The sequence below is a fragment of the Acanthopagrus latus genome, chromosome 14 (assembly GCF_904848185.1).
Source record: "Acanthopagrus latus isolate v.2019 chromosome 14, fAcaLat1.1, whole genome shotgun sequence".
NCBI classification, from domain to species: domain Eukaryota; kingdom Metazoa; phylum Chordata; class Actinopteri; order Spariformes; family Sparidae; genus Acanthopagrus; species Acanthopagrus latus.
This window is the reverse complement of record NC_051052.1, coordinates 9,409,246-9,434,433: the sequence shown is the minus strand read 5'-3', so window position 1 is coordinate 9,434,433 and position 25,188 is coordinate 9,409,246. Positions and strand designations below refer to the sequence as shown.

General features: G+C 40.8%; 2 protein-coding genes across 16 annotated transcripts in view; both read left to right on the top strand.

Moving 5' to 3' along the window:
* The window catches only part of cald1a (caldesmon 1a), a 61,027-nt gene extending 52,888 nt beyond the window's left edge, over positions 1-8,139 (top strand). For 8 of the 11 annotated variants that reach the window (XM_037121899.1, XM_037121897.1, XM_037121902.1 and 5 more), the window contains 5 exons: positions 175-318; positions 497-592; positions 2,373-2,441; positions 4,100-4,136; positions 5,935-8,139. In XM_037121899.1, coding sequence (XP_036977794.1) covers positions 175-318; positions 497-592; positions 2,373-2,441; positions 4,100-4,136; positions 5,935-5,948 — 360 coding nt within the window. In that variant the 3' untranslated portion in view covers positions 5,949-8,139. Of the gene's footprint in view, positions 1-174; positions 319-496; positions 593-2,372; positions 2,442-2,754; positions 2,807-4,099; positions 4,137-5,934 lie in introns of all 11 variants that reach the window. The other 3 variants (XM_037121901.1, XM_037121904.1, XR_005078950.1) reach the window with 2 other exon arrangements.
* A 1,588-nt stretch (positions 8,140-9,727) lies between these two features.
* On the top strand, positions 9,728-25,170 carry tnnt2e (troponin T2e, cardiac). 5 transcript variants are annotated; one of them, XM_037121295.1, is made up of 18 exons: positions 9,728-9,750; positions 12,674-12,721; positions 12,826-12,833; positions 12,959-12,982; positions 13,960-13,983; positions 14,561-14,581; positions 15,105-15,119; positions 15,480-15,494; positions 16,023-16,043; positions 18,179-18,200; positions 18,607-18,667; positions 18,776-18,892; positions 18,977-19,054; positions 19,536-19,649; positions 19,984-20,096; positions 20,317-20,407; positions 23,096-23,133; positions 24,984-25,170. In XM_037121295.1, the coding sequence occupies exons 2-18, from the start codon at positions 12,690-12,692 to the stop codon at positions 25,021-25,023; spliced, it is 834 nt and encodes a 277-aa protein (XP_036977190.1). In that variant the 5' UTR covers positions 9,728-9,750; positions 12,674-12,689; the 3' UTR covers positions 25,024-25,170. The 5 variants fall into 5 exon arrangements, with proteins under 5 accessions (XP_036977190.1, XP_036977188.1, XP_036977186.1 ...); XM_037121293.1 differs by lacking the exon at positions 9,728-9,750 and adding an exon at positions 9,769-9,951; XM_037121291.1 differs by lacking the exon at positions 9,728-9,750 and adding an exon at positions 11,004-11,143.
* Positions 25,171-25,188: the final 18 nt, after the last annotated feature.

Genomic DNA, 25,188 nt, shown 5'->3' with positions numbered 1-25,188 from the left:
GCTCTACCCCCATATAAGTCCTGAGTGACCTTCAACAGGTGGCATCTTTAAATATCTATTGATTTGAATACCCAAAGTCATATTTCTAAATACACTTAGAAGACACTGTAAGAATTTGTCACCATTATTATTTGCAAGCTAGTGTGTTTTTTTAAACCCACCACTTTGTCTCAGCAGAGAGAGAACAAGGAGTCTCGATCCCCTCGCTCCGGAGCGGCCGATCTGCCCCTGGTCACCGACAACATACGAAGCATCAAGAGCATGTGGGAGAAAGGCAACGTGTTCAGCTCTCCTGGAAGTGGAGGAAGCACATTCAAGGTAAAAAGAAAAAGGAGTGGTGGAGGCTCGGAGAAAGTTCATGAAACTTTGTGTGAGTCTGACTGGAGCAGAGAGAGACAGAGAGAGAGAGGAAAGAGCCCAATACACTGGCACTTCCTGCTCAGCCCCGCTGACGATGACGACCAGGCTTTGCTGACCTTTGACCCTATCCAAACAGGAAGCAGCTGTGATGAAGACAGGCGTGGCGGGCCGCATCAACGACTGGCTGAATAAAACCCCAGAGAGCGGCAAAACGTCAGGAGGAAGGCCAGCGGTAGGTCGCCGCTGCAAGGAAGTACAGTACATGCAGTGTACAGAGAAATACTTGTGAAACTTAAAGTCTGATTGACCTGAATACATGTAGATTTATCTCAATATGTTTTGACTTATCAAAGAAATGTTTCTTTGAATCTCAGGACCTACACATCTGCTTTGAATGCGCTGTAAAACATTTGTTTGATAGATTTAATGACATTTCAATCAGAATCAGATGACTGTTGGTGGGTCAGTGGGTTACTGAAAATCTGTTAAAACCACACCCGAACAGTCCTGAAGGGGCCGAAGAGCTGAAATTGGGGGTGATAAACTGTTTATATTATCAACAATACATCACAGGTGCAGTATGTACACGTTTTAGTTTCAAACTTTCTAAAAAATAAACTACAGTTATCATCACAATATGGAGAAGTAACAGGTTTGACGTTTTATCAAACACGTCTTTGGATCGTGTTGTAGAACATCTACGAAACTTAGCATGCTAACCAGCTAGCACCAGGCCTGAAACCTACTTTCTCTCAGCCATCAAAAGGTCCTGTGCAAGTTGTGTAAACACCAACTGTCCACAAGCCAACAGGAGCTACAGTCAAAAACCGAATACAGTCAGCAGCAGTTAGCTACTCTGCTTATATGCTGCTCCCATTTGTTTGGAAATCAACTGGTGGGTGATTCTTTATGCTATAGAAGCAGACAAATTAAAGTAACTTTTAGTCTGTTCAAAAATGTTTAAAGCTCCTTATGTAGATATTTTTTTTGGATTACTGAAATTTGGAAAAAAAAGATCACAGACGCTATAAACAAATACGTTATGTAAACGTCCATAAGAGAAACAATGTAACCAATAATCAAAATATTACAAAGTATATCATGATTTGATACTAAATTATGTAACTATACAGAATGTTACACAAAATAACAAAAAATCAAAAATCCTTACATGTTATCAGCCCATATTTCTCCTATTATGATACAAGGATTCAGTAGAAAGATCATAGAAACATCTGAGCTGCAATCATTCCACACACACTGATCAACATCATAATAAACTGTAGTACTCTGACTCTGATATCAGCCATTCAGTATCATTGTTATTATAACAACGTCACAATTACTGCTGCTCATGTTCCGTCCACTAGATGTTTTATAATCATTTTCAAATGATGCAGTGGAGCCAGTCGGGTCAAGATCCTACCTTTCTGGCACCACCTGGTGGCCGCAGAGGGAAATAACCCAGGAAGTGTCTGAGCTTGCTGCAGTCCCCTCTCGTCTGTCACATACATTATAGACCTGGTTTGTTATGCAGTGTCACTCATGCATTTTATCTCATGCTTATCATAAGCCTAGCTAGAAGAGGGACTGGAAGCTTTTTTTTTTCAGTCCTGCTCATGTGTATCATGCCTCTCTTCACTCTTATCTATAGTTGAGCCAAATATTTTTGTTAGAGCTTTTAATGTTGCAGATTATGGCTCGAAAAAGGTAACACACTGCAGGAAAAGGAAACCTTAGATATAAGTGTCTACCACAAAGTTCTATGCATTGTTGTGGGACGACTTGAAAAGAGGATTGCCTTAGACTTTTAGGAAAAGTGCTATTTTCCACATCCTCCACACAAGCACCTCTCTACCTGACAGTGTCTATCAACCTTTGCTCTCATTCCTTGAGCTCCCTGTCCTCCTCTACATCTCAGGTATTCAGCCATTTGCCAAAATATGAAGGCCATTTTCAAATTGACCCACAGAAGGTTGAGCATCACTGACATAATGCGTTGTCTTTGACAGGACCTGAAGCCTGTCGACGTCACCAACAAGAGGAGTCTATGGGAAAACAAAGGCGCCTCTCCAACCAAGGTAGCTATTATTCATTTCAAACTATTCACTGAGTACCAGTCTCACCCATCAGGGGGGAAAATCCACTCCGTCGCACACCCTGGAGGATATCCAGATGAAGCTTCAGCTGTGCCAAATTGGTTTGTGGTCTTGGAAGGATTTCCCGTGGTTTCTCATGGCTTTCCAGTTGTTGTCAATCAGGAGGGTGTTTTTTTTTTTTTTTGCCTCAGTGATGTCGGTGGAATATTAAGATGATCTCACAACATTTTGACCCTGGCGTTGCAGCGAAGGGAGTAACAATCACTTGTGTTTGTTTTTGTTTTTTTTGTTAAAGAACTCTCATAGCTAGTTGACCTCACCGTTAAATCTGGAATAAGCCTGGAGAGGTAAAAGAGCACATTGTTTCTTCAAAGCACGTATCACAGAATGAGCTCACACTCTGCTGTCACGCTGTCGAATGTTTTTTTTTTTAATTATTATTTGTTTTTTTTTTCTGTGTTGTTGGCTGCTCTGCTGCTGTTGGACACTGCCGCTCATTTTTAATCACAGCGATAATACCTAAGAGTCGTGATTTGACAAATGCGCCTTGCGTTCGTGTAATTTTCTGGCAGACTCTCTGTTTGATATTATTCATGTTCCATAAAGGATGTGATTATCCGCATTCTGTAAATATTGAGCAATAAACATCAGCCGCTTTCCAAAAAATGCACAGAGGGCATTAAGGAGTCTTGTAAAGCATGTCCGCCAGATGTTCCAAGTGCTGTAAAAGTGTGAGGAACAAAGCGAACACATCAACCGAGCCATAGTAAAGGCAATTTTAAGGGATTACGCCGTCGACTCCATTAACACCCATAACTCGTTAAAGCCGACTCAAACGAGATCCAGAAGATTACGGTTTAGTGTAAATTCTGCATCGTAAAAAGAGAAAAACTTCGACAGTGCGCCTGTTGTCCAACTGCTTTTTTTTTTTTTTTTTCACGAATGGCTGAATCACATCACCGCTCCTTCTTCTGACAGCCACAAATCACTGCTCTCAGCCCAGCTTCACTTTATATCGCCTTAATGCAGAAACTGTTTACAGCATCCTTTACAAGTCTTGCTGGGTTGCGCAGTATTGAATTACTGTTATCACCTCAAATTTTCAAACAAGTCCGAATGCGTATAAACTTATCTTATCTTTATACATGGAAAAAGCTGTGTTCGTGGAGCTGCATAGTAGAAGTCACACCCAAGATTTTATAATAAAGTGCAACAAGGAGATCCTACCTACTCAGCCTCCTCTAGTATAAACTTTCCTTCCTTCTGTTCTAACTTCCTACCCTGCTAGTAGCGTGCTCCTGCAGCCAGCAGCTGCAGCTCAGGCTGGAGGCTGTGGTCCACCACACTGAGTAGTGGAGCTGGAGGGCACCAGGCGGTGGTCTGCACTGACGTAAAAAGGGCCCTGGACAGGAAAGGTAGCGGTTAGCGACCTTGTCATTAGCTAACAGTGCTATGCTGTGATGTCAGCAAAGGCAAGATGAGCAGGATAGCGACTGGTGAGGGAGATCTGGAGAGTCTGTGTAGGTGGAGATTTATAGATCAGAATTTGCTCAAGGAACCAAGCAGATTTGTTTAGCGCTCTTTCTGCGTTCGTCTGCATCTGTGCTGCCTTTTTACCTTCCTGTCTTCATGTCTTGCAGATGGCAGGCAGAGGAGAGACCAAATCAGTTGCCAACGGTGAGTTCTCACGAGGCACCAGACTCTTGGAGCTTGTGAATGGGTGTGAAAAAAAGACACACAAATGGGAGGGCAGGCAAGGGGAACTGGTGGCTCCCAAGAAACATCGCCTTGTTCTTAGCCTGGCCACAATGTTTTTTGGGGTTTTTTTTGTTTTGTTTTTTTTCATTTTTCTAATTGCTTTCAGAAAACAAAACACAGGGGATTTTCTCAGCCCATAAAGGAGCGATTAATCCTTTCGTTGAGGTTTAGAAAAAAAAAAAAAAAGAAATGGGAAGAAAAAAATAGTTGTGAGATTTTTATTGACTCTATCAGTGACTATATGGTTTTATATGCACACAGGCAGCGGACAGTGCTTTGATTTAAAGATAGAATGGGAAGGGAACGAGAACTGACCTTGCTCCAGCTACACTGTGAGGAAATAACTTGCATCTCAACCCACCAGTAGAAGTCACCAGTGCAGCGAGAAAACACACACAATCCCTCCCAGCGAACATTTTCCAATTGTCTTCATGAACTGGCAAACAATAATCACAAGTTTCCAACAGAATGGCGTTCACCTTAAAGCAAGTGCATTTGACTAAAGAGACTGTCAACTGTCTTTTTCAGAATGTAATATACATATTGTGGATTTTAAATGTCTCAATGCACGCAAAACAATCAAAAATAAAGGTAAAGTAAGTCTACATGTGGGAAACACCAAATTATTACAGAGAATCGAGGTGCAGCCGCCTCCTTAAGTAAGTTGTCATGTCTCTAGCGCTTTGATTTACATGACACCATGTGCCTCGGAACACATCATGCACCTATCATAGCCCAGCTTGCCGTTTGGCCTTTTGCGCTGCAGCGTTTTAAGGATGCCATTTAAACATTGTTTGCTATTTTAAAATCTGATCTAAGTGCAGCCTCCTCCTCCTTTTGTCCCCCCAGTTGGCAGAAGAGAGGTTTTGGCCTTGAGGGATTCCGTACATGTCTCCCTGTGTGATGCATATTCAGTGCACAGGACCACACACACACACACACACACACACACACACACACACACACACTCACACACAAACACAGATACACACCGATCTCACCTCTATAAACCCACTCGACAGCCATCTCGACGCCACTCAAACCTTTCAGCCTTTCCACTCATGTGCACGTCCACTTGTGCTGCTCAGACCACAGCCGTGCCTCCTCGGAGGGCTGCCAGCCCGGTTTGTCAGATTAATGGTTGGCATGTTGGAGATTAGCACACCATCACAGTCTGACAGAGGATCACAAAGGGCTTTGTGTAGATTTTGGATTTCTTGCTCGTAGTTGGCTGCAAGACCTTACAGATATTTGACACCAGCACACTGGACCATATACAAGCCAGCAGCCACACACTCTCCACATGCTTGGGTCTAATAGAGAACTTAGAGGGCTTAATAGAGAACTTCCTAAGTAATTTTCACCATTTTGAGGAAATTTAAATACTTTTGATTGATGATCAAGCAAACAGCCTCTATAATATCCCTCACAAAGCCAGACTTGTTAATGAAATCACAATGATAAGTCTGTTGGACCAGAAACAGATTAAAAGCAGAAGAAGAATGATTTCAATTCTGTGAGTGGAAAATTAAAAAGAGGGGGGGGGTTGGTTTAAAGGAAGTGTCAAGTTGCCTTTAAACTGCATGTTAACTGCATGACTTCAACACTTCACCCTGGTGTTTGTTGCATTGTTTGACCTTCTGTGCCACAATGTCACAGTCATGAACCCACACCTGTCTGCAGCCACTGACTGACTCATTGTTCTCTCTCCCACCAGGTATGGGCCACTAATGTCTTGAAGGAGCCACTAAAGCTGGGGACCACGACAATCCAAGACTCTTCCTATGACTTTGTCTTACGAACCAAATAATGATCACATCCTAAGAGGGACCCCACGAAAAAAATCGGAGGGACAGGAGAGACGCTGTCCAAGCACTGTACCGAAAACAGCATCATATTTTTGTACGGTTGCGACGTATAGTGCCTTTGCACAATGATTTTTTTTTTTTTTTTTTGCTTTCTAAAAGAAGCAAAATGCTGTGAAATTTGGACATTTGTGATTACTATTACTAATTACTTAATACAATCCTGCCAGGAAGAAAAAAAAAGAACAAAACAAATTAAATTTAGATTTATCTGTTTGTGCTCCAAGCCGATAGAGCGGTTGAGATAAAAGTTTCCACATTCCAAAGAGATGAGTGAAATCAGTTCTCCCCCTCATACAGTACATTTTCCATCTCTTCTTCTTTTTTTAATTTATATTTAAAGCAAAAGCTTCACACATTGCTATTTTATTCAACGTTCACCAGTTCAGGATAGAAATATAAGCACTTCTAGAATTTAGCTGAGTTCACTTTTATTATGTCTTACCAATAGTGCAGCAATGGTCTGAGTAATATATGTTAGCACATGTGATGTTTTTGAATATGACCTATCATACTGTATCTTATATAACATCTTTATACTCGTAACAAAAGGTATTTTTTGCTTTTTTTTGTATCCAGAGACTATTCACCAACAGGCAGTTATTTTGGGTGGTGATAGGAGTGTTCAATATTCAGAAGGCCATTATGACTTTTATTATCCTTTATGTCATTTTATTTATGTTTTGATGTGTCTCGTCTTTTTTTCTACTCCTAGCTGTTTTTGTAGCTTTTTTTGTACCTGTTGGTTCACTTTAAAATCTCGAGACATTCCTCTTAAAAAGCAGGCTTGCAAGGTGCCTTCACTGCTTAGTAGCTGTAGGTTTTATAATGTAGGAAAAAACGGCAAACCAACTCTTTCTTAAAGGGCAAGTCCACCATTTCACATATTTGGAAAGTGTGTTTACACGTCTTGAGGAGCACTGCTGCATATGTGGGGGGGGAAAAAAGCAGTATAAAGCTTTTTTGTGGCTCCAGAGGAAGCTGTATGTAATCTTCTGTAAATGACTTCCAGTGATGTCGCTTAGTGGCTACGTTGCATTGTGGGTAATGTAGGCATTGGGATACAAAAGGTGATATCTCTGGTTCTGCTGTATCGATTTTGATCATTCAAATTATCATTTAAACGATGAGTCCAACAGTGTCATAGAAGGGCAGTGCTACACCACTGCTCCTACATTGCCCACAATGCAACTCAGCAAGTGATACTCAGCGACATCAATTGAGGCAATTCACCAGATTACATTCAGCTTCCCCTGGAGGCTTTATACTTCTTTTTCCACATATGCAGAATTCCCCAAGACCTGTGAACACTCTCTAATGTTTAAAATTGGTGGAGTTACCCTTTAGTCTGCCTTCTTTAGTGCCTCTATGCACGCTCTTCTGCTCAGCGATGACTTTCTTATAGAGGGCACGCAAAGTAAAGCCAAGGTGCCTAAGCATATAGCAAGATACTATTACAGTACAAGGATATTTACCACTATGTAATTTCTTCTGGCCTTATGATTGCAATTAAAGCATTTATGACAGCTGAGGTACAGTACGCGATAGCCTCAAAGCAACTCAGTATCATTATTAAGACTTGTTTCTCTTTCACTGATGTCGTCTAAAGTAGCACATTCCCTCTCATCGTTCTTGCGCGTTGCAAGCTTTTGATAATATGAACGGTTTGCCGGGGCATTAGATTGATCAATGTTACTGCTCAAAAGTCTGACAATCACATTCCATGGCTCCTGAAAAGAGCAGGGGAGCTCGACCAAAATACTTTGAAGTGTGATTTAATGTGACTTTTCTGTTTTTGTTTTGTTTTGTTTCATACAGTGGTTTCATAATGACGTATTGTTTTTTGGTTGTTTTTTTTTTTTTACAACTTCATTTCCATGTTTAACCAGACACTTGTTGTTTGTGTAGCGCTACGCCTATGCAAAAACACACTATCTGTAGTCTCTCTAAACACTCCCAATGTCATGCAAGTGGGCAGTTTCCAACTGGATGAATGTTTTAAACATTGTACCCTTGACTCAAACGACAGCAATAAAGACATTGAGGTATTCAACATTGTTAAGTTTCCTTCCGTATCTCCACCACTTCACTACAGGCTACGTTATAATCCTTGTCTTACCGTTAAAAGGACAGACCGAGGGCTCAATCATTGTCAAGTACTCTGCTGCGTTCAAGTGTTGTTAGGAATATTGTAATAGTAAGTTGCAGCCCTAGTAGCACATAGCACATGTTTACTTTAAGCATATTTAAAGGACAGAATAAGGACCCAGTCCTTGGCAAGTCCTCTGCTGCCTTTAAGTGGTGTCAGAAATATTGTAAAATTGGTCTTTGCCAACATGAATGAAGTATTTTATTATAATCAAGAAGTGGTAGAAGGTCAGTGGTTAAAGTCAGGCACCATTTATACTGCTGTGCTAAAAGATTTGTCATTAGCCTCGGTGAATAGCATACATTTGGTTCTGTCTGAGTTCACCACTTATCAACCCAGTCAACAAGTAAATGTACACTACTGCAAACCACAAATATGTTAAAACGTTATTGTATGTTGTGACAATGCTGTGCCTGTGGTCTCGAAATGTCATGTTTAGGCTTTAAGTAACTGTCTTGGTTGCCACAAACATGGCTGGAAATGTTCCAGAGGTCACCTTAAAAAGTGTCCACTGGTTTCACACCGTTGAAGGTAATAAACATGCAAACAGAATGTTATAAGATTACAAATGTCAGTCTGTTTGACAACATTGTATTCTGGCCACTGGGTTAAATTATGATTAAGTAGTTAGAGTTGCAGTGAATCAAATGAAGACTGCAGAAGTTCAGCTGCTGATCACCGGCATTAATATGTTATTTACAGGAAGAGGAAGAGGAGACAATATCGTATATGTAAATTTAGAACCACAGTGGGCCAAACACTGAACCTTGCAGAAAAACATCATTAACATTTCACATGTTTGAAGGTATATCCTCCATTGCTCATTGTAGGAGAGGTAGTTTTCAAACCATAGGTGACTGACAGAATCGAACCAGTTCAGGATTGTTTTCTTAAAAGTGTCATGGCCAACAGTATTGCATGCCTTAGAGAGGTCTATAAACAGAGCAGCTGTCCAGGGCAAGTCCAATGTCATGTAAAACTGTATGGAGGCTGCAGAAATGGTACTGAGCATACATCTTGATCCAGCCTGACACGGAGAGCGATATGAGACCTGAGCTGATTATTTACAGAGGAATCCAATATTTTTTGCAAGATAACACAATTTGGAGAGAGGACGTTAGCCAAGCTGTGGGATTATCAGGTTAAAGATGTGAGTAATGTGTTCTGAAGTCAGCGGCACTGGGAGTTCAAGAGAAAAAAACTTTGAAATCATCAGCACCAGTTGATCTACAGCGAGAAGAGCGTCAATAAATTCTCTTAGACGAAGCTAAGTGAATGTTTTAAAAACTAGTTGCATGCCTTTTTTTCCCCCCAGCAACTTCAGCACAAAGCCGCTGAGCACTGTTTCAAAAGTCTCCAAAAAAAACAAAAAAAACAACGAAAAGCTAAAACCTTACAAGATCTGTTTAATCTCCGGCCAAGTAAAACTTCCAGGTGGGACGAGTGGTGTTTGCAAATTTTCAGGCTGTTCAAATGTAGCAGATGGCAAGGAGCACTTGAAGGCAGCATTCCTCTCCAGGTATAACTCATCTCGTGCCTCCCAACAATAGAACTGACAGGTCATAACCAGTCATAGAAAAGTTATGTGGTCACATGATGGACAGGGCTGTATTAAGTGTGCTTTTTGGTTGGGAGGATGATTGAACCCTCTCCTCTGTCCGGATGTGAAAGAATAACCCGCTTGCTAATCCAGACTCTTCCTCAGGAGACGTGCAAGGAGGTAAGACCCGAGCATGACCGTGACCCTGCGGGGTGCAGAGCTGCAGTGAAGATCAATAACGTTGTTGAAGTGTTCATGAAACTCCTTTTGGATGATTTTGATTCCTTTTTTTTGACACAAATCTCAGTTGAGTTCCTGCTGAAAAATTACATGAGCCTCCTCTGCATGATCTGCAAAACTGGCTGTTACTCACACAAAGTTGTGAGTGCTGAATTAAATTGGCTCAGACGTTTGCCTAAGTAGGCTCTTAAAGATTTTATGATGGCTTTTCTTTGATGTATTCTGATCCGAGCAGGCCGAATGCTGCTGGAGAAGGTGCTAAGCTTCGCCCCTGAGACTGTAGTGTTCTGTAGCATGCTTTGGGCTTTGACTTAATGCTGCCCTAATGCCGAAACCAGCGGCCGCAACATTCCTGCCGCTGTCAGACTGCGTGTTATTTCACAGTTTCAGCCAAATGGGGGACTGACCGCATGCATTAAAAGCAAATACAGGTTTAATACCCCAGCCATGACAACCCCCCCCCCACCACCACCACCACTACCTCATACGCTGTGAATTCTCTCTGGCTTTTCCAGTCAGTGCTTTTCATCAACCGGATCCTGTGTTTTCTCCTTTTCTATCATTCTTAATCTTATTCACTTTCCCCTCTTCATATTTATCCCCCCCCCCACCTCCTCCACTCCTTTGACGTCAGCTGCCCGGTCTGATGACACAAGTTACAACCGCACAGGGGACTCCAGACACCACAATGTTTGAATCTGAGCACACATGTAACAGAATGTGGATGGTAACCATATAGGGGAAGTGTAAATAGGGCACGCAGAGAGAGAGAGAGAGAGAGAGAGAGAGAGAGAGAGAGAGAGAGAGAGAGAGAGAGATCGAAACTGCAGCTGGCTTCTTTGAAATAACTTGGAGGAGAAAGAGCAGGAGCGTGGCCAGGCAGAAAGAAAAAAGAGGGGGTGGAAACTTTTCTTTATCCCAACATCACTCATTCAACATGTACATCAAATAAGTCACTGTTATTAACAAAAAAAATAATAATAATTGGACTGAGCTTGTTTTCTATGATGAGGAGCAGGCGGACTCTGGAGAGGCATTGTTATAAGAATTGCTCCCCCGACCAGCAGCTGACCAAACCGCGAACAGCAAAAAATAGCCCGTCTGAATGTGGGTCCCAGCTCACTGATTTACTGTGAGTACAGTGAGGTGAGCCAAACCCCCATTGTCTTGCAGGAGTAGCTCCACACCTGTTCAAAAAGCACGCTCTATTATTCTTAAAAATAGACCCCCACCACCACCACCACCACCACCACCCGGCTGTGCAGCCCACCGACACCGTATTTTACGATCTGGTTATTTATCAGCCCATGGAAGAAAATAATATTACACGACACAGGGGAACAGTCATGTTCTGACATATGTATTTATATACTGCATGAGGAACTTCAGATATCATGGCCTTATTAAATCCACCCTTGTGACCTTGACATTTACACCAAATACCCTGCTGTGAAAAAGGACAGTAACCAATGTTTTGATTAAAAGGGTAACTCTTCTAATGTTACATATTAAAGTGTGTTTATAGTATTGCTGCATGCATGAAAAAAAGAGCCCTTTGTGGCTCCAGAGGAAGCTGCATGCAATTGTCACTGCCTCCAGTGGTGTCACTCAGTGTTGCATTGTGGGTACTGTAGGCACCAGGTTTTGAAATGTAGTTCACTGTTGACCTCATTATGGCTAGCTTCCTGAAAATACCATTTTTTTAGGCTTCAGACAGCTTCTCCAGAGCCACAGAGGACATTACACAACTGTTACACAACATTATATATCAAGCTGAGGGTTGTAATGCCGCTCATTACAAGTAAACTTATAACACGTCAGTGCAAAATTGGTGGAATGTCCTTAAATTAACCAAGTGTGTGTTTCTAGACGATGCATTTAAAATCAGATTAAACTCTTTTTCCTTTAAAAGAGAAATGTGCATTGCACCGCTTCAGAGCCTTTCGAGCGCCTGGAAAATTGTTTTCCGGGTGTACACTTCTGAGCCAACATGATATGCGTAGCTTCAGATGCATCAGTCGGTCCCTGAAGGACTCGTGCAGTCCTGGTAGTTTTTCTGTGCTGTTCAGACTCCAGTCGGCCGCCTGCAGCCTTCAGTGCCAAGAGGAAATGGCTGAGGATTAGGCCTGGAGCTGTTTAAAGCCCTGGGCCTCTGCTTTGCAGTGCCCATGGTGGAATCATTTCAAATTCTACAATAGCTCCAATCTCACAGCATGTAGCCAAGGTTTTCTTTTTTCCCTTTTTTTATGTAGGTTTTGGTTTAGTTGTTTGCACAAATGATAAGAGCTCTGAAACGAGAAGAAAGGGAGGGAGGTACAAACCATCTGTCCGAGGGAAAGAATTCTCCGGGGCTTGTAGAAACATTACAGTCGATAAGATGAAGCGGGGAAAAATCAAGGAGGCAAACAACAATACAAATCACAGCGAGAGCGAGAGAGAGAGAGAAAAAAAAAAAAACATTCCAAATACAAAAATAAATATAACCAGCTCTAATTAAACTGAGCCCATGAGAATTGAGAGTCTGGTTATTTTATGTGTGTGAGGTAGCTGCATTCTAAACAAGGAAAAATGATTTAAAAATACATCTAGTGTGTTCTGGTGTTGAATTGAAGTGGTGACTCTTGATGTTCTGATGCGCTGTCTTCCTTCCTCTTTAACACAGCTCATCTAAAATCACGATGTCTGAAGAAGAAGTAGTCGAGGAGATGCTGTGAGTACCTTCTTTATACTAAAGCAGCATTTTTTTTATTATTTATTTTTATATTTCCTCTGACTGTTCCAAAAGTTCACATCTTCCCTTCTCTCCTTTTTCAGGGAGGAGGGTAAGTAAGAGTTTGAGAGCGTTTGCTTTGTTTTTTGGGTTTTTTTTGTTTTGTTTTTTCGAAAGCAAAATGTCACTTTCAAGCTTCTGTTGCTCGACGTACCTGACCTGATTGTGTCTCCTCAGAGGAAGAAACCCAGCAAGAGGAAGGTAAAGGCTTCTGCATGGCTTCACGTGTGTGTGTGTGTGTGTGTGTGTGTCTTGCTGCTGTTACAGTGTCTGCTGTCAGTGATGAAAAGCCACCTAGCAAGCTAGATGAGCGTGTTTTCAGTTTCATCTTTTTTAGACTTTAGACTTTCAATACAGAAGACTGAACAATGGTGGGCGTGTCGCAGCTTACAGACATTATATATACAATAATATACTAACACAAAAAAAAAATGAACAAATTTATGCAGCAGCTTTTCTCACCCATTAATCATCCCACAACACCTCTTAGTTCCTTTTGGGGGTGACGACCCCTGCAGCTGGTTGAAGACCCCTGGACGCTGAAAACTCGCTCTGCTGACTCATCAGCATTACCGATCTTATGATGTCATCACAAATAATTTGTCATCTTTCTGCCTAACCACTGCTTTTACTTTTATAGTTGTGTGTATGCTCAGCAAACGGTGTCTTAACTTCTGTGGGATTAGGTGAAAAGGTGATGCTGCGAAGTAAACAAAAGCGATGCTGACATTTCTCCCGCCGTTCTGTCATGTGCTGAGATCAGGCTTTGATTTCTGACATGCTACAAACAGCTCAGGGGCTCAGTTTCTGATCCCAGATCATTCCTTGTTTTTTGATTTTTTTTTTTGGTTTTTAAGCTTTGTTCAGAATGTCAGACAGCAGCATTGGTTTCACTGCGTCCCCAGAGACAATATCACAGTGCTCAGATTTTGACCAAATCCCAGCCTCGAGCTGTTTGCCAAAGTCTCATTGATCCGGTAATCCTTATTTTGTTCGCTCAGACATGGAAGCACTGAAGGAAGAAAGTTTGTATGACTTGTTTTTGTCAGTATAAATGCCTTTTTCCTTTTTTTTTTACATTTGTTTCTTGACGCAGACACTTGCAGGCATTTTATTGTGTGGGCGGTGACATGTTGTCTTTTGGCTTCATTTACTCTTTTTCAATGCTTGTTTTACAGAAGGAGCCGCACCTGAAGTAGAAGGTAATTCTACCCTCTTTTAAATATTTTTCTGTGTCATTATAATCCCCATGTGTTTCTTTTATGGAACATAATATTTATATGGAAGAAGGCTTGAGATTAAACGTGCCACTTGATATCTGTAATAATTTCATGTGTGGAACTGCCCATTTTATATTAATAACACAGAGACTGTGCAGTGCAATTGAATTTAAACGGTCTTTTCTAGTTTTTACCTTTCATCAGCTTCAGCATCATTCATTTACCTGGATCAATATTAGCTTTTCTATTTTCATTATTAGCTAATCATGACTATGTTTGGCTGCCAACAGGCCTCCTGCCATGTAAAATAAATGTACACTTCAGAAGACTATACATTTGCCTAGAATGATCAAATATTTATATTAATAATCTTATTCATCATCATAAACTGGCTGTTTTGGATATTTTGTGGTTGTGAAGTTATCACATACAACCTGGTCTCATGTTCTTATGTCATTATTTGTAAATATATCAATTGCACATTTATTGTCACTCAGTTCATTTTCTGATGACAATGTGACACATCTAATCATGTTTTCATTGTTTCACACCACTGCAGAGCCTCCTGCTGCAGATGAAGGTAATGACCTTTTTCTACTCTTTTTAATATATGATGTATTAAGTGTTCACTGGTCTAGCTTTAACAAAAATATTGCACACATATGTAAATAAAGCACATTTTTTAACACCAACCATCATTAATCGATGGTAAATTTGTAGTTAAGTGAGCTTTAGTCAATAGTTATTTCACTGTAATCAAACAATAAAATGCTTTATAAAACATTTTATAAGCAGGTGTAAAGACTTAAACAGCAGTGGCAAACTTGACGGTCATCCAAATGTTTATAGACCTACTACACGGTGTTTATAACGTATTATATACAGTCAGTTGCAACTTCTTACCACAACTATACTAAAGGTTATTAACTACAAATGTACCTTTTTTTAATACAGGTTTTTATAGAGCTTCACCCTTACATTTGGCTAAATCATCTGTAACATTAAAGTGCCATAGCAGGAACATTTACTGATGAATTATTCTCCATTTTTCGCATTGATTCTGATTGCTGATCGACTGACTGTTCAACATCGCCTTTACAAAGAGGCTGCAGGGGAAGGTAATGAGATTTTTCTACTGTTGTGTTCTGATATAATATGATGATCAAGTGTTCTTTGGTCATCGATCTTTAGCTGTGTGTGTGTGTGTGTGTGTGTGTGTGTGTGTGTGTGTGTGTGTGTGTGTGTGTGTGTGTGTGTGTGTGTGTGTGTGTGTGTGTGTGTGAATAAAACATAATATTGCGGCTTGAAATAAGACAGCTGTCTTATGGCACAGACTCATTTTCTTGAACTTTTGCATGAAACCTTCTCCGTGGTGACATTAACATATTGTAGCTTTTCCATGAACTTTTCCTGATCTTCTCTCCATTTCTTTCTCTGATTATGATTCCTGTTGCCTGTCCAACATTGCCTTTACAAAGAGCCTGCAGAGGAAGGTAACGCATTCTCTCTCTGTTAAAACATCGTATGCATGCTGTGACTTCATAACACAATTCAACTCTGGTTTGTGTATCCCACATACAGATATTTAGTTTAGTAAGAAAACCTTTAGAGCTGAGGTATTTGTGGGAAAGAGTAATGGTGACTTTCAATCTTTCAGCTCCCCATTTACTGATGAATTATGCAGTGTAAATATCTCCCTGTTTTATTTTTTTCCCCCCTCACGCCTTAAAATTCTGATAACACTCTTCTATAAAGGAACCGCCTCCACTGTCTGAAAGTAAAAACCAGCTTTCGGGGCTCGAAACCCCCCAGAGTGCTTACACCAACCCAGTTTGACAGGGCATACAGACACTGTTTAGACTTTCTATTGCTCTTGGTGACAGCAAAGAAAGTGTTCCATATAAAAATATGCAAAGCGGATATCTGGCCTGAGTGAAACAGCATTTGCAAATAATGAAGTGAATCCATTTGTATGCTTCCAGCTGATGCACTAACTCGTCCTTTTGTCCTTTTTGTCACAGAGTCTCCGGCTGCAGATGAAGGTACTGTAACTTACCGACGAGGCTGTAACGCGGCTGTCTGGTGTCTTTGCTCGTCCACTGTACGACACTCGCTCACAGACACGCCGCTCGCCAAAACAAAGCACATGTTGGTGTCGTTGTTTGAAAACCGCTTTTTTTTTTTTTTGGAGAGCGTGAAAAAAACAACTTCACACCCATTGTCAGAACGCTGTTACAGATTCATTTACACATGCTGCTCATTTTATGACAAATTGGTGTATTGGACGTGTGGAAAATGGCTTCAGCAGAGAATAAGTCTTTGTATAGACAGACATTGCATTTTATTTTGATAGTCCGCCTGCTGAGAGTTTTGCTTTGTCTGTGGATTTTTAAGGGATCGGTGTACAGACGGCTGTAATTTCAACTACAAAAAACAATAGAGTCCTTGCAGGTTCCCTGCTCGGGCCCTAACAAGGTTTATGAATGCACTACATGTATGGGTTAATAGTCAATATGTAGTTTGAGTAAGTACGCATGATAAAAATACAAATACAACACTTGTTTGATGTGTTTAAATCAGATGTGTTAAAATCCATGTTGGTGATCTCTTCTCCTTCTGCCAAGATTATCCCTTCACCTCACAGACGGAGCACATCAGCATGCTGGTTAAACAGCGTGATTAGCACACAGGTGTGTGTTAGACTGCTCACAATAAAAGGCCACTCTAATCTTGAAAACAGATATTAGACACCAAAATATGGACTCCACATGACAAGGCTTACAGGTATGCACGTTTCGTTCACAGAAACCCTGAAAAAAGCTTAATCTAGTAGAGCGCTTACCTCTGCCATGGGTCTCTCTTCACAGCAGACGTTCTGACTTGTCAAAGTAGGAAAAGCACACAGGATGGCTCAATTCCATGAAATGTCCCAGTAAGACATGTCGCTGAGTGAGCGTGCACAATACTGGATACAATGGAATAATCTCAACTAAATGGATGTAAAGACGTCATTAATGTAAGAAACTGCATCTGTGCTTTTCCTTTTTCGACAAGTCAAAATGTCTCCTGTGAGTATGGTTCATCCAGTCGAGCCTAATCCATGGCATTGTATGACCAGTAATGTAAACGCACTCAGATACCAGCCACCTAAATACAACTTTGCAAGCATTGCTCCCTGAGAAATAAACAAAAATGTTCAAAAATATGTCAATATTAAAGAAAGTGAGGGGGAAAAAAGAATCCTGTATCCGTCTCTTTTCCCGGGTCCATACCAGAACTAAACTGGCTCTATTCTGGGCCGAGACTCATCCAACGTTAATGAGGAAATACATTTAGATGTGTTTATGGATTCCTGCTGACAAACTAACCAATGAACAAACAGAGGTGAAATCATAATCTCTGTGGTGGAGGTAACCACATGATTCCTGCACACCTGTACACTAACCACTAATGTCTCATTAGCATCTTTATGCTGCACCTGTGAGGTGGATGGATTATTTTGGCAAAGGAGAGCAAGAAGTGTTCACCAACAAAGATTCGAACAAAAGTGTGTTCATTGTCTAATACACCTACTTGTCATTAATTGCGCAATTTCCATACATTTTTGAATCAAAGATGTCAGCTGAGCATTAGAACAAAGGTAATCACATTTTCAGATTGGTTGTTGAATATTTGCAGAGCTTAGGTCGTGTGAGTGGTTCAACAGAAGTGTTGAGAGAATATGTATGTCTGTTAAATATCTACAGAGAAACTGAAACTGATTAGCCAAAAATCTGTTTAAATGTCACACAGACTCAGTAGGTGTACAGTCTGCCACTATCCAGCTACATACACTGTTTCAATACCGATTCATTTACACAAAACCTGTCAGAGTGTGTGTGCGTGTGTGTGTGTATTGATTGCATGTGTGTTCGCTCTGTTAGTGAGGGTCATTAATGAATTAATAATATTCTGTTTAAATGGTCTCGACCTACAGGAGAGAATCAGGGTCAGTGAGCACCTTCTTTTAATGTACTAAAGCCAAACTCTCGTCACGTTTATACCAAGATACTGTTTTGTTCTGATTTAGTATTTTACTTTGTTTAGATCGAAATAGGACATTTACTTGTATCAAAGATTAAAACCCAAAACTAGTGTTATATTAACTGTGATTATCCTTTTTTTGTTGTTGCAACAGATGACTCCAAACCCAAACCAAAGTAAGTCCATTTTCATTTGAAACTTAAAGGTGCACTAGGTAGTTTTAGGAAGGAAATGTAGGTCTAAACAAACAAAATAAACAACCTCTCTTTGTTTTCCTGACTGAATAAACTGAACAAACAAACTGACTTTAAAGGACAACACAATTCCTACTGTTTTACTTTGTTCACATGTGGTGGACCCTGCCAACTTTCTAGCTTCAAATAGTGTTCTGGGACTTTATTTTCCTCTGAGAACAGCTTGTTTATCCGGTTATGGACAAAATAAATATTTCAGAGTTTGCATTATTACGTCACTAATATTGAGTTTGATTTTCTTCTCCAAAACTACATACTGCCCCTTTTTGATACACATCTGCCAACTAGTGAGTCATAGATCGTTCTTCTTCTCATTCTATGTTTGTAGGGCCTTTGCTCCACCTTTATCTGTGCCAAAGATACCAGAGGGGGAAAAAGTCGACTTTGATGTAAGTAGATCGAGGCCCGAATATCAGGAATGGTTTCAAACTTGATTAGGGTTTAAAAGGTTCTTAAAGGTCCTCATAATGTGTGTGTGAATGTGTGTGTAATTGCAGGACATCCACAGGAAGCGTCAGGAGAAGGATCTGACCGAGCTGCAGTCCCTGATCGAGGCCCACTTCATCCAGAGGAAGAACGACGAGGCGGAGCTTGTCGCTCTCGTCAACAGGATCGTAAGTCTTGTGAGGAAAGCCGGATTGACGCACCCGCCCGGAAAACAATTCTTAATGTGTGCGTCTGTGGGCATGAATGTGCAGGAGAAGCGTCGCGCCGAGAGGGCTGAGCAGCAGAGGATCCGCACTGAGCAGGAGAAGGAGAGGCAGGCTCGTCTGGCTGTGAGTTTTCCCTCCATCTCATCTCTTTCAAGACTTGACCTGTAGCAAATAATCAGTGTGTCGGGCGTGTGTGTGTCCTGCCAGGGAGTCTCCTAAATCACACATTATCATAATCTCACAACTCTGCAACTTTGTACCACTTATCGGACACTTTTTAACTCGTTGTGTAGCAGGTAACTGTTTTCCATTCATAAAAGTTGAATTAACAAAGACACTACCTTCTTGGCGCCAAAATGAGCAACTAGCTGGTGAACACGGTGCCTCGTTTAGCAGCTAAAAAGCCAGACGTCGCCCCCCAGGAGTCTGTGGAGACCAGAGAGCTGAATACTGGCCTTACGTTTGCCAGGTGGACCGGAACGCAACTCCAAATGACTGATATTGTTCAGTTTTGGCTAGACGTGTAATTGGGCGGCAGAGAAGACAGGGCGGGACAGGTGTGACATGTTTCTCCGCTGACCGTCTCGCACCATCTGTGCCGCAGGAAGAAAAGGAGCGGAGGGAGCAGGAGGAAGCGCGGAAGAGGCAAGACGAGGACGCCAAGAAGAAGAAGGCCCTGACGAACAGGACTCAGCAGTACGGCGGCGTCCAGCAGAGGGTCAGTCATCACACACACACTCACACACACACGACAACACTCCACTGATTTGTCTGCAGCTACACAAACAAAGAAGGGTTGGCAGGTTTAGGTAGCCACAATAACAAAAATCCTGAAGCTCCATATTTTTAAGTGCGGTTTCAAGTGTTTGTGTTGGGAAATACATTTTGTTGGTCCTGGGATGAGCGACGGAAGATGATGATGATGATATACGGTTTGTGTGTTTGCACTTGAATTTAATAAGAAATAGGATGAGAGTTTGAGCTTTCACAGCCTCTTTGATATTTTCTTTCATTCTTTCAACACATCCTCTCGTGTTTATTCTCCCATCCAGCAAGACGGGAAGAAGGGAGCGAAGAAGCAGACAGAGAGGGAGAAGAAAAAGAAGATCCTGGCAGACAGGAGGAAGCCTCTCAACATCGAACATCTCAGCGAGGACAAAGTGAAGTAAGGATGTCATGTTTTGTTTTTATTTGTTTACAAGTAGTCCTTGTTCACAGCTCCGTAGAAGGGCTAATGACCACATTCACGGTCTGATGCAGGTGATTTGTTAGTGAATAAACTCCCGTCCACTTCCCATTTCTTTGTATTTACAGTTTTTTGCACAGCCTTTTAGTTTTCTGTTGCTGAAGTGCTCCTGTTTTTTGGGGTTTTTTTTGCTCAATAGGGAGAAGGCCAATGAGCTGTGGCAGTGGCTGTTGACACTGGAGGCTGAGAAGTTTGACCTCAGCGAGAAACTGAAGAGACAGAAATATGATGTAAGTGCTTCGCCCCCGAGGGGTTCATGTCCCAATGGCTCCATGAAATGGAACTTTTTTTTTGGGGGGGGTTTGTTTTTTGTGTAGAACTAAGCCCAGCTACATTTTTTTTAACAATGGTGTAAAAGTTAAATCAAGGAATACTTTAACCATTTTGGATATCAAATTAGGTATCTGTTTTTTTTTTATGAGTTAGATGAATGACTGATAGTAAACGCAAAGCTATAGCTAGTAGCTAAGTTAGCATAGTTCAGCAAAGATTGGAAACGGAGAAACAGCTATTGGATATCTATTTGCACTGCTTCCAGTCTTAAGGCTAAGCTAAGCTAACTAGCTGCTGGCTCTAACTAGCTTATATTTACCACAAGGACTTAAGAGTTGCATCAGTCTTGTTTTCATCTTTGCATATGAATACATTTACTTCCCTAAATGTTTAAACAAAAAAACCCATCAGTTTAGCTACCTTAGGCTACATGTACTCCTTATCCTTTAAGATAGCACATTAATTAGGGTAAGGTAATGAATAATTCACTCATTATCAAACTGATGGTAAAGTCATGTGAAGTTTTTCATAATCCACAAAACATTTCTGGAGCTTCAGTGTGTCATGTTTACTTTGTTTACCATGTTAAACCCACGTGTTACCAAACGAGCATTTGCAATTTGATGAAAATGGTAATGACAAGAAACTCGATGGAACACCTACAGCCATGAAAAAGCCAAAGGATACGAGCGCTGAATGCTGAAACCGTACGTAGGCCGACTGCTTCAAAGTGAAAGTTGTCCTGGGGGCACCGATCTAAAATGAATGTGGCTTGACTTCCAGATCAATGTACTCCAGACCCGAATCAATGAGCAGCAGAAGTTGTGAGTAACAGTTAATGAAGAGTGTGAGCCTCGTGGTTGTTGTGTAGTTTTGCTGTCCGTGTGTTGACGGGTCACGAACAGCGTCTGGGACAGTGGAGCAAGAACAGAGCTGGACGGTGAAGAAGGTAGTGTGTGTTGATGGTCGTGTTAAAATCCGTAAGAGGAGATCCAAGAAGGCAGATGTTATATTCACTCTACTATATGTACATGTAACATGTAAAGAAGATGTTACGATGTAAAGATTTTTTCTGGGTTCGAATACATGTAATCGTAGGAAATCTGACAATTGGTTATCATTTCACTGCTTCCTAATTGATCAGCAAATTAAAAGATAAATGAAAGTGAGAATCTGGAAGGACCTGGGCCGTATTTCAAGGTTTGATGACTAACGTTACTGTCTGATGAGATTCAACACGTTTTAGACACATTTAATTAAGCCTGGAAGTAAAATGTGCTAAAGTTTTCAAACTCATTTACACATTTCCAATTGTGTCGCATAACACTATTAAACTGTCATGTTAACGAGGAAGTGGTTTAGGTTTAGGTATTGTCTAACATAATTTACTCGTTATCAAATGTGTTTTATCTTCAATCAAGGCCTGGATCCCTCCAAATTTTTGCTTTTCATGTATTCATTATTAGCAACTAACCTTTCAGTTGCTAATCAATCAGGAAGCAGTAAGATGACAACAACTCGTCCACTGCCCTACATTTATACAACCTGCAACTGGGAACACAGCAGTACAACATTTGATCTCCCCACCCTGAGCGTGACGGAGGAAGATGGCTGCCACAATTGGTCTATTGTTAGCTCAGTTTAGCATTAAGACTGGAAAACTAGAAACAGCTAGCATGACCCTGCCTGAAGGTAAGCTCACGTAACTCGGATTAAACAAACTCAATATAACATGAGCCCTACTGAGCTCCGTGCCAGATCCGCAATGTCGGTACGCAGTAAGGTTCTGGCAGTGTTGCGTTGCAGTGGCGCTTTAGTCAACAGGAGAAACCAGACACGGTTTGCTGTTGTTTTGTTTTTATTCTATTTGGATCTACCAGTTTTGGCAGCTTTGCAGACAGTTTGCCAAAGGTTTGTTGTCTGTCCTTGTCCCTGAGTGGGAGATGTTGACACTGTCAAAACATATCTTGAACGTGAACATTTTTTTTCCAACTCAGTTCTTCACAGTTACAGTGTGAATGATATTACTTCTAATCCAGGGTTCAAAAAGTCATCATAGGCATGTTTTGTTACCTTTTCCAGTTTTTATGCTAAGCTAAATGGCTGTAACTTCATCTTTAGGACTACTATGCGAGTGGTATCGAGCTCCTCATTCTTAAAAGCAGCTTCCTGAACATGTCAGCCACTTTATCGTGTCTTGAAGCCCATGAACCAAAATGTTTTTGAAAAATAACTCCTCAAAATACTTGCACTCTGTTTTTTACAATTGGATCTATAAGATCCATCTCGTCTCCAGCCGATGATTTCAGCTGTCATACTTTCGTTCCCAGTTTTTTGACAGCCGTCATTTGATCTGAAGTCATGTTTTGCTGTTGAAGGAGCCCCATCTTTTGCTCCAAGGGATGGTTTGTGTATTTCAGTTCTGAATTCTTTGGCCTGTCCGCTCGGATTTAGTTAAATGACCATCACAGTCAGGAAGACTGCAGGTGAGTTGCCCATCTGCAGACCAACTTCTCTGGAGGTGAACGTGTCCGAGCTCTTCTTTTGGACCACGTGGTCCGCTCTTTTGTCTCGGCTTGTGTCCGTCTGTGTCTGCTGTTGTCCCTGTGCTCAGTCAGCCCTCCATGTTTGTTTGTTCCCCACAGATCAATCTGCTCATGGCTCGTGTTCAGGCCCACCAGAGGTAAGAAGTAGCCATCTTTGAGGCACTTTGAGGTGGTTTTGGTCTTATTTAAAGAGCCTCGGGAAACAAAACCTTCCATGCTGGCACAATATCTTCATTTTTCCAAACTCCTTAACATACAAATACAAAGACATATGCTGATCTCCAAGTGTGTTATCCCAAGGCCTTTAAACTCACATAATCCTACTTGATATGAAGTGGGGATCATGTGACGCATGTGAGCACAGAAGTAGTTCTAACTTTGCTCAGCGCAGATCTCACCTTCCTATGGCTGTTTACAAGTAAAATGAGGAGTTTTGCCTGTTTCAGACGGCCATGGAAAAAAAGATCGGCTCAGTAGTGGAAAGTCAGCCATTTTAAGCTCATGCGTACTGTATCTTTACTTTCTTACCGTACTGTACCAGTTTCCTACTGTGCTTAATATTCTTTATTCTCTTTTGACCAAAGTCTTCTCTATGACTCAACATCGCACTTTCCATCTTGATCCAGGCCGTCTTTATTCCAGATTCACAGCTATATTTGAAGCTAGTTAAAAAAAAAAAAGAGAAGCAGTCCCAAAGTGCAACATATAATATACTTTTTTCAAACTGCTTTGAGAAACTGTATCAGTTACACATTTTTAAATGTAAATCCAACAAAACTTCATGAAAAAAATGCTTTTTAAGAAGTCACGTACGTCGAAGTGTTAAGGCAGAAAAAGCGAGACGTCTGTGTTGTTCCAGCCGGTAAGTGTCTACACTCTGATTTTCACGTCAAATCTCTAGTAAACTGTGGATGTGTCAGATCTTATTGGCAAAGGTGCAAACAGAGAACAAAGGCAGTGTATCAAAGGTAAGGCTGCGGCTCAGAGGAAACAATCATCATCTGCCAGCTGCATGAAATCCTGTGTTTCTCCTTCTAATAGCATGATGCTTTGGTGTTTTGTCCTCTTCAGTTCTTCTTATCACTCCGCTATAATTTCATTAATTTAATGAATGTTAGTTATTGGGGAACTACAAAGGCATATACACTGACAAAATGTATCACGTGAAGAAAAGTCAGTGTATATGCATTCAAGGATATGTGCTCTTTGACTTAAATTAGTCTGTAGCAACAGGTATCGAATGTTGGTGTTTGGAAATTCATATTATGAATTTGTTATTCTACCTATGTTATTTTACTCAAAGCTCTACATGAGCTTCCTTACTGAAAAGAAACTTACTTTGATGCTAAAATATTGGCATATTTTTCAACCAACCCTTCTTTCATTCAACAGGAGCGTAAAGATAAAATATTCCCTTTGAAAAGTTATTTGACAAGAAGTCTGTCTAAAATAGTTTTCAGAGTTTTCTTTAAATTGTATGGAGAGCCAAAGCATTAAAAAAATTGATAAATGAGACAATAAAAAGTAAATTAACATTTGTGATAGACACAACTCAGGTCATTAAACTTTAGTTAATAGTTGTGTCATTAACAAACAATGAAACACTTTATAAACCATTTATGAAGCAATTAATTGTTAGGGTTTATAAACATGAGTTGCAACTTAACAAATGTTGATAGTTTAATATAAATCTATCACCATTTATTAATGAGTGTTACTGGATTATTTTATTATTAAGAGGTTATCAACTCAAATGAGTGTATTTTGTCATTTGATTAGTTATTTAAGAGTTTTGAACCCTTTGGGCTTCCATACCACGTGGCCACTAGAGTCAAAAACATCCAGCAGTACCTAAACCTACTGTGTGTACAAGCTGTGAGGAACACCAAATGAACCAGCAATACCAGACTTAATAAATATATGAATAAATATTAATTTATGCATGCACACCTTAAGTTGATTTTTTTTGTTTGTTTGTTTTCTACAGCGCCAAAGGAAGAGGCAAGGCCAAGGGCAGGGTGAGATAGAGGCAAACATCGGCAGGAGCTCTGCAAGGAAGCGTCTGAAAATGAGCAGCAGTATCGACCTCAATGATAGAAACGTACATTTAAACGATGGAATAGCAGTAGAACAGCTGGTTGTAGACAAACAATTAAAAGAACTTGTGATTTTGAGTCGTGTTGTGTGGTTGA